At 35.1% G+C, this 15,537-nt stretch overlaps 1 protein-coding gene across 1 annotated transcript in view; it reads right to left on the bottom strand.

Annotated features, from left to right (window-relative positions):
* The window catches only part of ZFHX4 (zinc finger homeobox 4), a 194,199-nt gene that overhangs the window by 152,047 nt on the left and 26,615 nt on the right, over positions 1-15,537 (bottom strand). The window contains exon 3 of the mRNA XM_010388845.2: positions 15,275-15,537. This exon is cut by the window's right edge and continues 240 nt beyond it. Coding sequence (XP_010387147.2) covers positions 15,275-15,537 — 263 coding nt within the window. The remainder of the gene's footprint in view (positions 1-15,274) is intronic.

Raw genomic sequence — 15,537 nt, 5'->3', positions numbered from 1 at the left:
TTTATAGATGAAAAAATTGTTGTATCATCCCTAAGGCAAAAGGAAAGTAATGCCAGATACAGAAACTTTACACATTCATTTTTCAGCTGTGAGCATCACTTACTACTGCTCATTTGCAAATTCTCACTTGGCTGACTTGAAAACTGGTATTTAAAAGTATAATACACAGTTCCTTTTCTGTGGGAAAACTTCTAAGAAAGAATGTATATTGAAGTTAAAGCATAAAATAATACACAAATAGTTATTTTCTATGAGCTATATTCACTGCTTTTCAAGTTGATGAGTATAGTTACATTCCTCTTCAAAGCAAATTTCAATTGAAGGCCAATTGGTGAGATAAAGTTAAGAATGGCTTTTCAGGAATGACAAGTCCTAGATATAACAGTGTAACCAAGTACACTTACAGAAATTTAAAAATAAAGTGCCTTACCAATAATAAAAAGGCAGAAGTTATCTCCAAGTACAAAACGCAACGCCAGTAGAGTGGATGTACTGACAAGACATGAGTAACATTTTCCACACGTAAGGAAAGGATTCATCTCAGAATCCTTTCTTTTTTTTCGAAGCTATTTTTGAATCTCAATTAAGATCTACAGAACTCAGTGGAGTATTTTTTCTCCATTTACTAATATATTAACTAAGGTACAGAAATGCTTGCAAAAAAAATAAAAAACATAAAAAGTGAGTCAGTTGGACACCTTAAGATAGAAAATGCCTAATCTTGTTTTAAACTTTTCTTGAGTTACAGAGAGATATAGGCAGGTGTTTGTGCATATTTTCCACTCTCTCTCTGAGACATTCCCTTATTCCCTCCCACCATGTTCCATCCCCAGTATGTTAATAATGGGAGGATATCAAACATTGATACCCACCTCATTAAAGCTTATTAAGCTCATCAAGTGTTCATAGACATAAATACTGAAATAGGCAGTCCATCTTCCAGTTTCACTGTGGCACAGACTCAAGTAAGCTGATGCTGAGAATCTTTTAGCGTGTGATGTAGTATAGGAGCTTATCATGTTTTCTTGCATAATTTCCCCTTAACTCATTTTAACGGTAAAATAGAAAGAAAAAGTTACACAATGATAATGTTCTGACAATAGGAATATTGGCAGCCCTTGCCTGATCTCATCATACCCAGGTCAATGAGCCACATGAAGATCTCCAGAAACTGAAAACTTCAAGAAACATTAGGAACGGTTTGAAACAAATAAGATCAGGCCTGAAATAGCTATATATAAAACAGTAAGACTTTTTACATCAATTATTACATCAGATATGAGAAAGAGGCATATTCATACTCTTATACTCATAAAAAGAAAAAAAATCCTGTCCGTTAGCAAGAAAAGTACCATGAGATATTTTGGTTCATCCATATACTTACTATTATGAGAACATAAAAGTCATACATACAGTCACAAACATCACATAGGTGGAGAGGTGGTGGCGAAAGAGAGAGAAGACTCCAATTACACTGTTACTGTACATTATTTTTCAACAATGTGACAACACCTTTACTGGTATGGAAACACAGAGACACTCTATCAAAGTTCTACAAAGTAGACATCTAATTTTTCCCCAAATACCGCAAGAAATCTAAATATTAATTCTCTAAATGATACAAAGAATTAAACACTACAAAAATGTGTTATATAAAGACTAAAAATGTCCTCACAAACTTCTGGAATTCAGGAAAGCTGTGAACAATGACAACTTATAAGAAAAAATAAAGCACAGAGAAAAAGTATAAGGTATTTGCTTCTTAAAACTGGTGAACTTCTTGAGGACAGGAAGAAGCTCTCCAGTATTTCCCTTTGTGTCTGTCTCATTTGTCTTGGGGCCCAGAACAGGGTGTTTTTAATCAATGAGGATAAATAAGCCTCTCTGTGTTACTAGAACATCAAACAAAATATACTTCAGTCGATTTAAGCTGTCATAAATGTACCAATTTTTTCATTCCTACAAATACCGTGAATACAATTTGTAGGTGTTTTTCAAAGAACATAGTATGAATCAAATAAATGATTCACATTCAGACTTTATAAAGAACTAAAGCCTATATACTGTTATGAGTGATTTTTCTAATTTGCCAGCCCTCACTTCTCCTCCTTCAAAAGATTCTAAATCTTTACCTTTCTCATCATTCATTCTTTTCTTCCTGCCTCAGGGGATACATGTCCTCCTCAAAGACCAACTATTACAGTTGCACCTGTATTCCCATCTCCTCTGCCACAAACAGGGCCTTCCCTTCCAGGTATCCCCTCTCGAGGCAGTATCTTCACTGTAATAAGGTGTCCTATTTAACAACGTGGGTGCTGGAACCAGACAGTCTGAGTTCAAGTCCTGACTCAGCTATCACTGTTACTACTAGCTATGTGACCTTATATAAATTAAGATTTCATTGCCCTAGTTTCCTCATCTTCAAAATGGGCATAACAATAGTAGCCAATCTAAGAGGATTGCTGTGAGAATTAAATAATTATATATATTTAAAGAACTTAGGATATTATCATGACACCAAATAAGTGCTCAACATATGCTACTATCAATTTTCTTAACTGAGCTAGTCAGCCAGAGAAGAACAGAAGGTGGATAAGAGACATTGAGAGAATGATAAAAATGTGAAGTATTCTTTAAAGGACAGGGGAGAAGGAACAAACCAGGTAAAAATTAAGAACAGATGACAGTAATGTGAATCTAGTTAATATTATTGACTGTCAATCCAGTTGTTTCACGGCTAGGTATATACCCCAAGAGAAAAGAAAGCATATGTCCACACAAAACCTTGTATACGAATGTTCATAGCATCATTTTCCATAGTGGACAACAAGTAGAAACGACCCAAATATCCAACAATTGATGGGGTATAAATAAAATGTACTATACCTATGCAATGGAAATTTGGTAATTAAAAGGAATGAAGTGCTGATACATGCTACCGCACAGATGAACCTTAAAAACATTATGCTAAGTGAAAGAAGCTAGTCACAAAGGACCCCATATACTATGATTCCATCTATATGAAATGTCCAGAAGAGGCAAATCTATAGAGACGGAAAGCAATTAGTGATTGCCTAGGGCCAGGGGAGGGAGGATTGGGGATAAGGGTGGGAAGCTAAAACGGTACAGAATTTCTTCTTGGGATGATGAAAATATTCTAAAATCAATTGTGGTGATGGCTACATAATTCTGTACAAATTATAAAAATCATTGAATTGTATCCTTTAAATGGATTAGTTGAATGGCATATGAATTATATCTCAATAGAGTTGTTGGAAATAAAAAAATGAAGTGGAGATAAAAGCAGAAGACAATGGTCTCAAGATTCACTGCACTGTCAACATGGTAGATTTTGTAGCGTATCACTTTAGTCCTTTCTCTTTCTAATGCAGAACTGCTTTCTTAAAACTTTCAGTCATATTTGTATGTAGGACTGCAAACTTCAGTATTGGGATTGCTGTCTTATTTCATCATTTCCCCACTATGGACATCTGACAGTTAGTTGGTCCATTTAAGAAGGTACTTTTTTGGGTTACCTAATACTCTGAATTTCAAGGATGTCTCTAAGTCTAAGAATCTTGTGGTATCTATTATGCCTTTAAGACCAAATAAAAGAGCAGAGTGTTAATTAGGTAGACATTAATTTCAGAAGCACTTTACTTTTAAAATATTTTTTAAAAACAGTTAGTGCTAAAGCCTTTGCAAAGCATATCTACTCCAAGGTTGGGAGAAGGACCTGCCTTTTGTAGGAAAAAAATAATAATAATAAAGGCTTACTGTGCTCCCACAGTTAGCAAGGCTATTTGCTTTTTGGAGAAGCTATCACTTTTAGCAAATCATATCCTGTTCTCTGATCCTTTGATTAGTCATGTGTACATACAGAACTGATTTCAGTGCTTCTTGACGAGTCTTGCACAACATCATCAAAGGTTTATTATCTCCAGGAACTGAGCACACTTACAATGGGCAGGAAGAGATTTCTGTGATCTACTTTAAAATAAAATACAGGGCATTAATGATTAACCTGTAATCGTCATCAATTTTAATAAATTTTTATATATTCTATTCTCATTCTTCTCTCTCTCCCTCTCTCTTACACACACACACACACACACACACACACACACACACAATTCATTCCAAGGAAGTTTGGACAAAAAAAATACAATAGGTCTCCTTGGATATATATGGAAAACATAATTGAGGTACTGGCATTTGGCCTTTTTTTATCACTTAACACAAGAGATCTGAATAGATCCATGTTCTACATTCACTGAAAGAATTAAATTGTTCACTTTTTGGAAAAGTGTGTGTGTTTGTGTGTAATCAATTTCAATGTACTTCTTAATCAATGATTTGCCAAGAAATTATCAAGCTGCTGTAATTAAGGGGGTAGCCATAATTGAGTGACCTGGTATACGGAACAGAAACTTACCACTAAACATTATACCAGACATTTAAAGCATATGTCTAAGGAAATGTGGAAAAAAAGTGAGCAATAGGATAATCAGGAAAAGCTTGTCTCATTTTGTGACTTAAAGAGAGTACCTCTACCTTCATGTTAAGAATTGATGCTCTAAAAATTAAATAACTCTTCAAAAATCTCATTTTAATTTTTCTAATATTTACAGAATTAAGAGAGCCAAGACTATTTTCCTCTGGAAAAAAAAAGTTATTTGTAAATTCCCCTTGCACCTATTTTTAAGGAATTCAGTTATGAAACTGGGGAGTATCTTCTCAGGAAATACTCATCATGGAAAAATTTGGTACTTCTATTCCATCCAAATGTGTGGGTTTTTTGAATTACCTAATTTTCTAATAAAAATCAAAAACCAAAAAATAATACACCAGAATTTGCCTTTAGACACATTACTTCTCAAAAGATATCACAGGGTTTCTGGTTAAAGAATAGCAATATTTGGCTTCAGAGAGTAAACAAGAGAGAATTTTCTCCCTTTATCTTATGATGTAAATTCATTAAATAAAATAAATTCTAAAAGGCAAATTCTGGTTTTATATAATTCCCAGTTTAGCATGTCGGTCTTTTTCAAAAAAAAAAAAAAAACACTATTTGGTTTAAAAATTGAGAATTATTTTCCTCCTTCTCCATTACTGATACCGTCTACACTGTTACTGAGTAGTAAATGCCGAATATATGTTGAGTTGAAAGGAGATGTCTTATAAATTGACTCTCCTTCAGAGGTGTTGGCAATTAGACTTGCTACCTGATTTTTTGCAATTGAACAATGAATGATTTTAGACCCTAAGGATATATGCTAGTGCTATTCTCAGGCCTGCCAAACGAATAGTTAGAAATATTTTAAGTCTTTTAAAAATACTGCACACTACAGTTATCAAAATATTCTCACAGGCTGGATGCAGTGGCACATGCCTGTGATCCCAGCACCATGGGAGGCTGAGGGGGGCGGATCGCTTGAGCCCAGGAGTTCGAGACCTTCCTGGGCAACATGGCGAAACCTCGTTTCCCAAAAACCACAAAAATTAGCCCAAGGTGGTGGCACCTGCCTGTAATCTTAGCTACTTGGGAGTCTGAGGTAGGAGAATCACCTGAGCCCAGGAGGTCAAGGCTGCAGTGAGCAGTGATCACGCCGCCGAACTCTAGCCTGGGCAACAGAGCAAGACCCTATCTCAAGAAAAAAAAAAAAAAAAATCCTGACATGCTTTAAATACACCCCAGCCGTAGTTATTGAAAGTTTCCATGCAGTTAACGATTCTGTGATGCCAAGCTATGACTATTCTTACTTTCCAGTAAATGAACATTTCCTTAATAGATGTGGTCAACTGCAGCAATGTCAGTGACTGACAGTTTTCTGCAAGATCAGGTAGCCAGATTCAGGGAGGTGAGATTTCTCCAAGCATCTCTAAGTCCAGTTAATCTAAGTAGCTCTGTCAAGACTTTGGGCTTTACATTGAAATCATTAGCAGAATTGTCAAGAGGAGAGAGGAGAGGAGTGTATTATCAACATATGATGGAGAGAGAATCCCTCAAGTCTTGTAACTAAAATGGATCAAAGTAAGACGTAAAAGATAAAATTAAGATAATAATAATAATTCAAAACAAGATTTTTTTTTTAAATCATAAGAAGTAGCAAGTGAATACAACTTCCTCCAGTAGTGGTAAGGAAACCAGGAGAAGGAGAAAGAGACTCAGGTTCTAGGCAGTGAGTAGATTGTGCTTTAGTTGTTCTTGTGTGGTAAATTAAATGCTTAGGGAGGCACATTCCCTCTTTCAGGTCAGCAGGGTACCATTTCGTACATTACTGCTGAGGTACCCTGGTGACCTGAATGAATTAATGCAGCTTCCAAAGGTGCTTAACTTGCAAGCACTGAGAGCTCAGGCACTAGAAGTGATAAATATTCTATTAGTCCTTTCTATTTAATATACCAAATACCCAAACATGCCAGTAAAAAGAAGACTTTTAAAGTGAAAAATCTCTGTCATTGCAGGACACACAGCAGCTAATAATTTTAACAACAGTTTCCCCTTCCTGTTCATCGATGACCCAGTGGGTTTAAGTTCATCATCTCAGTAGACTGCATTCACGTGCACAAACCTACCAGCCAGCTCTTACTGCATCGGCAATACCTTTAAGAAAATCTGCTAGCTTGAAGAAGTGAAAGTGGGTTACTTTCCCATAACCTGTTTTTCCTATCCTCAAATATAGAAGTTTTCTTAATTAAAAAACCTTTTTAATGTGGGCTAGGGGCATGAGCTGAAAAGAGGCCAAGGTTAGAATTCCAGCTCAACCTCTTACTATCTATAAGGACTCAAGCAAGGTGTTTTTCTCTGAATCTGTTTCCTCATATATCAGAATATAATAATAGCATATAGCTGTTACAAAAAGTATGTGAAGTAATGTACATAAAGAATTTAACTTACATGATTATTGTCACTGTATCTTCTCTCCAAAAAGATAATGCCATTGTAAAAGGGAAAAAATAAGTAAGTCAATTATCAATATGGTTTCACTGTTGACAGATTATCTGGCATCAGGAGGGATTTTTTTGGAAAATTCCTCTGAATAGCCCATAAATTATATATAGACAGTAAATTGCCAACTATATCGATAAATGAGGCTCTTCTTGCAACAGGACATGTAATCATAGACTACAAATCATTATTTTAAAGCTTTAAAAGCTTTCCTCCCAAACTGGAGTTAACTGTCACAGTTGGATTTATCAATGGATCATTTCTTCCCACACTCAGCCCTGTATTCCAATAATTTTATTAGCAGATATACAGGAACAAATAGTTCTTCAACCATAACCTTTCTCTGCACTACTCCTTAAAAATTGTTTGATGGACAAACAGAGTCCTAACACTAACTCTTTAAGCAACACGAGAGAGAAATGTATATTTTATGCTAGTACTTCCAATGAAATAAAGTCTGTAGGAAATTCTAAGTCAAAAGAATATGGTCTCCGTACACTTTTATATTTACGTATGCACATTTAATATATTAAGTTCAAGATTACAAAATTTCCTTAAAGATAAGGAAGATAAAATGTTAATAAAATGATGTAAAACCAAGTGAAATAAAATGCGGTCACAACAACAACTGTTATTATCTGTGATAATAACACTGTAACTGATCATTACAATAATGTATCTTTAAGCAGCACTCTCATTGACCTTATTGTAGGTTGAATTTACAGAGGTTTCCCAAGAGTTATACTACATTTTTATCCTGGTTATTTAAAGGGGTGGATGGTAGTTGTAATTAGATACATTTTGCATTCTTTTTTTTTTTTTTGAGACAAAGTCTTGTTCTGTTGCAGAGGCTGGAGTGCAGTGGTGCAATCTCGGCTCACTGCAACCTCTGCCTCCCAGGTTCAAGCAATTCTCCTGCCTCAGCCTCCCGAGTAGCTGGGACTAAAAGCATGCACCACCATGCCTGGTTAATTTTTATATTTTTAGTAGAGTCAGGGTTTCATCATGCTGGACAGGCTGGTCTCAAACTTCTGACCTCATGATCCAACTGTCTCAGCCTCTCAAAGTGCTGGTATTACAGTCGTGAGCCACCGCGCCTGGCCTGCATTCTTTATTATGTAGTTTTCTTCTTCATATTCTAGGAGATGCACTAGTAGCATCATCCTCATGTTTGAAAACTACATATATGTCCCAACTAGTAGAAAAGCTCTATCCTGCCCTCAAGTTCCCACTATAATCCTTATCTAATCAACTGATCAATGAAGTCTTGCTATGCAATAGGGCAATAAGAATAAGCGAAGATACAGAAGTGACATTATACTACATCTACTGGTGACTCAAAAGACCACTCACAGGCAGCCCTTTGACTAAACATTGCTGGAAAAAAATGCATGGAAACTTTTTGAAACTAGGTCCATAGATTTAACTCTGAACAACTTTAATGTCCCCGACATCTAATCACCAAATCTAACCCATTATATTGGTGAGCAGAATGAGTTAGGAAGTATCACCTTAGAAAATCTTTGTCTCTGAGCAGCACTTAGAAAGGTGGCTTGTATTCCATCACGTCAATGGGACACAGACACCGTATCAGACACTTCAAAACCTTTCACATAGTAAGTGTTCAATAAGTGCTTCTATATTTACGAGAAGTAAAAATTGAGATATTGTTTTTGTATTCTGCAAACAGAATGGGGCCTTTGTGCCTGTTATACTAATTGCCATCCTCTTGGGTTATAGAATCTGTGAAGGTGTTTCCTCATGGTTATTGGTGGCTGTGCCTTCATGCCTGTCCTTCACTTTTCGAACAAATCAAATCCTCCTATACACTCTCCCGGAATAGGCTGATAATTTGGGGGGCAGGAAGAAAGCACCTTTTAAGGCTTGAATTATCTGAATAATGAACAAATCTCCACATCTAATTGAACTCAACCTGAGCAGAGATTCAGACTCAAGGCAAACTTCGTAAAAACATTTCCAGCAAAGCTCAGGAAGGCCAGATGTTCTGGAAGTAGAACCATGGTCATTATACACACGCCAGCTCCTCCTCACTCCACCCAGGGCCAAGACCCTTTCAGTAGTGTGAGGACTGCTTAACGTATGACTTTGAATGCATTATGTCATGGCATCCCAGCACCCACTTGAACATTTCAGCAATTTTAAACAAGCTCCAATGATGGGGACTATTACATTTAAGCCACAGAAACACACAGGGAGAGCACATTAATTATGAGAGAACACCTTTGTCTGCATTACCTAAATGACCTCAGGGTGGGTGACAAATGAGCAACTTAGCACTTTTGATTAAATCATACCTGCACTTCACATGAAATAGAATGAACACAAGTTACAAAAAAAAATGCAATGTGAATCATAAAGTATGAGTTGACATGAATGGGGGTGCCAAATTGTTGACTCTGTTTCTGAGGTGTGGTGTGTTGGTGGTGGTGGTTGTGGTGGTGTGTGTGTGTGTGTTCAGGAGTAAATGAAGAAAGCTCTTAAGGAGGGCCACTGCCCTACCTAACCCCAGTCGCTGACATAATCACTCCATTCCACACAAACATTAGAAATTCCTCCAGTTCAGGCAATTCCTTTTTAAAAAATGCATGCTGAAAAAGACTTCTAAGTCAATTACACCTTTGGATGCACGACTCTGCTTTTATAAAAAGGCTTCATTCCCCTTAATTAAAGGAACGCTAGTTTTCTGTGGGGAATTAGGTGATCTTGCAGCATGGAATATTTCCATGAAGAGAAGACCTAGGTGGGGTAAAGTAGTAAGAATTTCAGGAAAACAGAAAAGAGCATAACAGTATATTCCTGATGTGTAGGCAGACGGTGGCATTGGTTAAGAAAAGACACACAGAAAATAGAGTAGGAGGGTTCTGACACACTTCGCTTTGTTTAAATTTTGTCTGGGCTTGATAACAATCTCACACAATAAAAATCATTTTATCTATTCTGACATGGATGTAGTAAGTTGCTAATGCCTGGTCTAAGTCAATCTTCCTAGGGATTGATATCTATCTATCTATCTGTCTATCTATCTATCTATCTATCTATCTATCTATCTATCTATCTATCTATCTTTCTATCTATCTCTCTGTCCTTCGATTGACAGATTTTTGGTCATTTTTCTTTTCTGGTATGGTACAAAGAAGGTTCTCAGCTCACAATGTAATATATTACTAGACATGTGAATGCAGTGAGAAAGTCCATATTTGTGCTGAAGTAGCCATGTTATAACATATAGCTGTGCTTCAGCAAAAGTCAAGCTTAAAAACAGAAGTAGATGTAGTTGATACTGCTGGCCAATTGCGTTTGTTCTGAAAACACCAGTGATTTATTAGTTGCTATTAGCAAACCAACTCCTCTTTATTTAATACATGTATTTAATAGTTATAAGCATTATGCAAGTATGTACTATTCTACTACAGAAACTGTTTTTTTCAATCTCTGCCCCTGTCCATTTATATGAGAATACAATAGAATAATTTGAATTGTGATTAGTTTTTTTCAAAACAAATCCTGCAACTGGAATTAAATTTCACACTGCATTTCAACCTTGAAATGAACATAAATCCGAAACTAATACAAAAGTGCAAAAATTTCCATATTCAGGTTAATGTTTAGTAACAGAAAAGAATAACTTTTTGTTTATCTCTGAAAACAGCTTTCTTCATCTAAACAAATGACTAGAATAAGATTAAGAAAAACTTGTTTTGGTTTCTTAGATACACACACATATTCCAATTTCTTTTCACACAATGACTTTTATGTAAATGTGTTCCACACAATCTCCTGACCTCCTTTACCATCACACCGGGACAATGACAGTTCAATAATTGAAATGGTACATATCTGGTATATTTGATTTTAAATTGCAAAGTTGGACTCAGGCCTATTGAAATGAAAATACCTGTGACTCTTCGTTAATTCCAAACTGATTGGGCTATTATTTCCTACTAAGAAAAAAAAAAAAAAGCACAAAAAGGTAGGTGAACCTAATTATTCAATTTTTTAAATTTTCTTTACACATACTGTTCCCAATATGTCTCCTTGCATTCTCCTCTGTGGGCATCCCCAACACCTTGATTTTAGTTTTTAACCAGGATTCCTTAATCCATAACATGGATAATGAGAAAAACCCAAAAAATGTTCCATGGGGGAATGTTACACTAAAAGTTACCTAGGACTAAATCCCAAGTGTATTCCTTTGCTCACCATGGAGACAGGCAATTTGTTCACTGCTTTCAGTCAATTTGAAATCCAAATATGAAAAAGGCATTATGGAATTCAGACAGACTACTCTGCTTCACTACTAGCAGATGCAGGAAGGAAAAAAAAGGTAGTATAATTAAGGCTTTGACTTTGAACAAGCAAAGCTGTGAACACCTCACTTATAAATACATATAATATTAAAAGAGCAGCCGAAGTACAGATGCAGCAAGAGTATTTCTATGTCCTGTACCGAATGGTGGTTAGACCAATCAGCTGGCCAGAAAAGTCTTGGCCATACTGAGCCAAGAACAAACTAAACTGTAAATCCGGAATATTGCCAGTTTCATTTGTTCTTCCTCAGTTTGAACGTGTAGTGCTCTGTGGTTTTCATTATATCTTTTTACTAGACTCTTTAGAAAAAGTTGGAGATAATTTAAGGGGTAGACAAAATTACATTGCATTTTTTAAAAATCAAGGCTGGAAGTAAAGGAGTTTCTTTAATTTGTTCCTTAGTTTATTTGTTAATCCATCACTCATTCTACAAATATTTATTGAGAACCAATTATTTTATCAATTGACTAAAATTTGTAAAGAATAGAAACATATGAAATTAGAAGAATATAATTAAATCAAATAAATGGGCTAGCTGAAAAACCACTGTTTTATACACACACACATATATTCACCTTGCAAGATTGACTGTAGCTAGCTACATATTTTGTATTTATTAATCTCACTTTGAATACATATTCAAACATTAAAAGTAAAGATTATGAGCAATCTTCAGTTTCATTTTATTGTTTTATTTTCCTAGAGCAATTTTGTTTCATCAATCAAATTTCTGGAGGAAAAGTCCAAATTTAATAGTGCTTAACACTTCAGAGAATCTCACTTGAAGACATGAGTAAGATTTTCTTAACAGTAACAAAATTGCTTTTAAAAAATTTCTAAGGAAAATAATGCTGCCAAAAATGAATATAGCTTTGTTTGTTTTTGCAGTCATCATTAGCAATAGGCATAAAGGTATTCTTTTTTTGAGTCCATATGGAAAGATCATCAACACATTCTGCCTCTGGGTTCTTTGCCAAAATACCATAACCCACAAGCCTTCTACCTTAAACATAAAAGGAAAGGTGTTGTTCTGGTCAAATAAAGATATAATTTTTACTAGCACACATCTAATGTTAAAGCTGCCTAAATCCTGCCAAATACATTAAAACGACATCTGTAAAACAGATTTTCATTAAATTGATCAGTTTCAAGTCAAGCAGCTAGGCAGATGATGCTTTTAAGCTAACCTTAACCTTTAACTTTTAACCTCCTTAACCTAGAAGAAGGACACACTTTTAGGTAATGCTGCTTCAGTTTGACAATGCAAGAGGTAAAGTGGCCTATTCAAATTGAAATGACACATCACCACATTTAGTGTTATGAATCAATATGTTGTCAATAACAAGACAAGCTGTTTTCTTGCAGCTCTGTATTTGTCTTATAACTGCTACTTGTCACTTCCCCTTAATGTTTAAATAATTCATGATGCAAAATGATGTAAATTAAACTCCTAATGAAAATGAATTTTATAGAGGAGATTACTGTCTAGTCATTAACTCTGAAACTATTTTAAGTCGAATTTTAATATTTTAGCCATCATTTCTTTTTCCGGGCTCAGGCCAATTTGTTAGTTTCTCATTTAAAAGCAATTAATGTTACTTATGAACCACTTTTATTTTGCCAACACAAGCCAACCAAGCTTGCTAATATCCTCATTACTGCACTTGAAAATCCTCTATGATTCACACCGTTTCTGAAATCACTTTAGAAGTGGAATCCTCAACACAATGCTACTTGGAGTATTTTTCCAGTTACTACTAGAAATAATGAATGCTTCTTGAAAGAAAATGCAAAAGAATTGTCTAATTGTTCAATTGTCTAATACCAAGTCTCAATATCTCAAATATTTATCTCTTCAATCTTCCATTAATTCAAGATACGTTTGTTCAAAGTTTGTTTGCTGACCATATTTAAGCATTACACTGAATAAGAATATTTAGGTATTTAAGAGATAAGCAACTAAAGAAGAGTAAACTTTTATATGATTTATAAGATTTTTAAGGAAAGAGTACACCTTTTGGTTGTGAGATCTGAAGCTCTCTCTGCTTTAAGGCCCTCTTTATACTTATGCTTTTATCTTAATTGGTTGCTACAAATTCAAAGACAACATCCAACTCTCCATGAAAAGGAACTTCAAGAGTAACTGCAGCACCAAGCAAATTGCCCTGAAGAGAATGAGGTGGTCAATCCCTGCTTATGGAATGAATGGATAAACTTCACACACACACACACACACACACACACACACATACACACACGCATACATACATTTAAATTATCATCAAGCAGTTAGATTAAATGTTTTCTGAAAAAGTAAACAATAACACCCTACCTTCCTTTAGGTTCCCACAAAAGATTAAAAAATAGAAAATCTATACATCTATATCTTCTATTCACAACATGTTAATTTAAAGTGTTAGAGGAGCTGCATGAATATAAACACAGTTCATGAATATTCTATATAGCTCCCAGGGTCTAAATCTATTATTTATACAAACTTAATGTTTGTTTTTCTTTCCTAGGTATTCTAAAAGTTTTAATAGGTCAGGTATCAACAGAAAAAAAGTAGACAATTGAACAGTTGTCAACTGTTGCTGCAAAACCTATGAATTATAATACAATTAATTCTTTATATTATATTTTCAATACTGTCAACTTAGAAGCTTTCCATCTCACACTAGGGCCTGCACTCCCTTCAAACTCTGAACGTAACCCAAATCTAATGCTTTCATTATTGATCCACAGAGTGCCAATATCACATGAACAATGTTACAAATTCTCATACTGAGTCATTAGGATTTTATGCACAGTACATTTATCTAGAATTTGAACTCCAAGAAACAACCCAAACACATAGTACTAGACCAATCCAAATAAATAATTCCTTCACCTAATCGAAATAGCCACAATCTGCTCTTTTCGTGTGTGGTTATAATTTTAAATAGTGTTAGAACAGTCATAGGTTTGATAATCACTGGTTGACTCCTGATAGTATAGTTATCACTGATTTGTAGTATAAATCAATAGATAACACTTGCAAAATGGATTTTGTAATCATATTTAGAGCTTGTTATAATGACTAATGGTTTGCAGTATTTTCTGAATTTTAATATCCTCTAGACAAAAAGTTTTTAATAAGTTACCAAGTTATTCATCATAGTAATGAATGTGTTATATTTGTACATGAACCAAGACAATCAAGACAATCCAGTGAACAAACTGCAGAAAATAAATTAATCAGTAATTAGGGTTTAGAGAAAGTCAGGACAAGTTCTGTAATAAATGGTGTTCATCACTTGCATGTATTCATTACATCTGCATAGTTTTCCAAGTAAAGATAAAATTATATTTGCCATTATATAAATTGTATATGCATTGTATAAATAAGCATATTTATACCACACTCATTTAGGGGAAAAATATTGATAGTTAGGAAGGCAGTCATGCAAAATAACAACAGAGTTTACTTTCAGAGACTTTCGAGGATGCTAAGGGACAGTGTGTTTACTCAGTACTACTGAACACACACAGGAAAATAAACAAACATCATGTTTGGAGCATCCTCGTTTGTCACCAAACTAAAGATTATGCATTCACAAGGTTGGGCACTGATTTTGTCTTCTGCTCCCTGTAACCATTTACATTTAGCCAAGAGTGGTGCTAGGTTCAAAAAAAAAAAAAAATCAATAGGTTTAAAAAGTATTATTTTATATATGATACTACCCCCAACATTCTTTTATATTGGGGAAGCCAGTGAAGAAATCAAAGCCACTGAGACAGGTGTAAATGAGACATAGGGTAAAAGTTTATAAATAAAGCCTCTGATTCCATATATTTCAATATGCTTTTAGTAATGTTAATCAGAAACTGTGCACCTTGCCCTTTGATGTTTTTTCTCTTTTTTTTTCTTAATTTGGAGACTTGTGCTCCAAGCTCCGAAAGAGTTAATTTCCTTTTCTACTCTGTGCCAACGGAATGGATGTCACTGCTTACCTTGTAGAGCTTCAGGGCCGCCTCGTGCCTGTGATTGGTGGTATGCAAGCGTAATTTATCCACACTGTTGGTGTAATAGTCACAGGCGTTACATTTTAGGTGAACAGGGTTGCCAATGGCAATACACTTCAACCTCCACTCATTGCTTTTGCCCCCTTCTTTAATGTGAGCCACCAGTTGATATTTCTGCATATGTTTATCCGTCTTGCAGTGTAGCTGGAAGTTGGCTTTGAGCTGAGTGTTGTAGTTGCAGAGCTTGCACT

Source organism: Rhinopithecus roxellana, chromosome 9 (genome assembly GCF_007565055.1).
Source record: "Rhinopithecus roxellana isolate Shanxi Qingling chromosome 9, ASM756505v1, whole genome shotgun sequence".
In the NCBI taxonomy this organism is placed as follows: Eukaryota; Metazoa; Chordata; class Mammalia; order Primates; family Cercopithecidae; genus Rhinopithecus; species Rhinopithecus roxellana.
The sequence above is the reverse complement of the archived record's forward strand: the minus strand, read 5'-3'. Positions and strand labels throughout refer to the sequence as shown.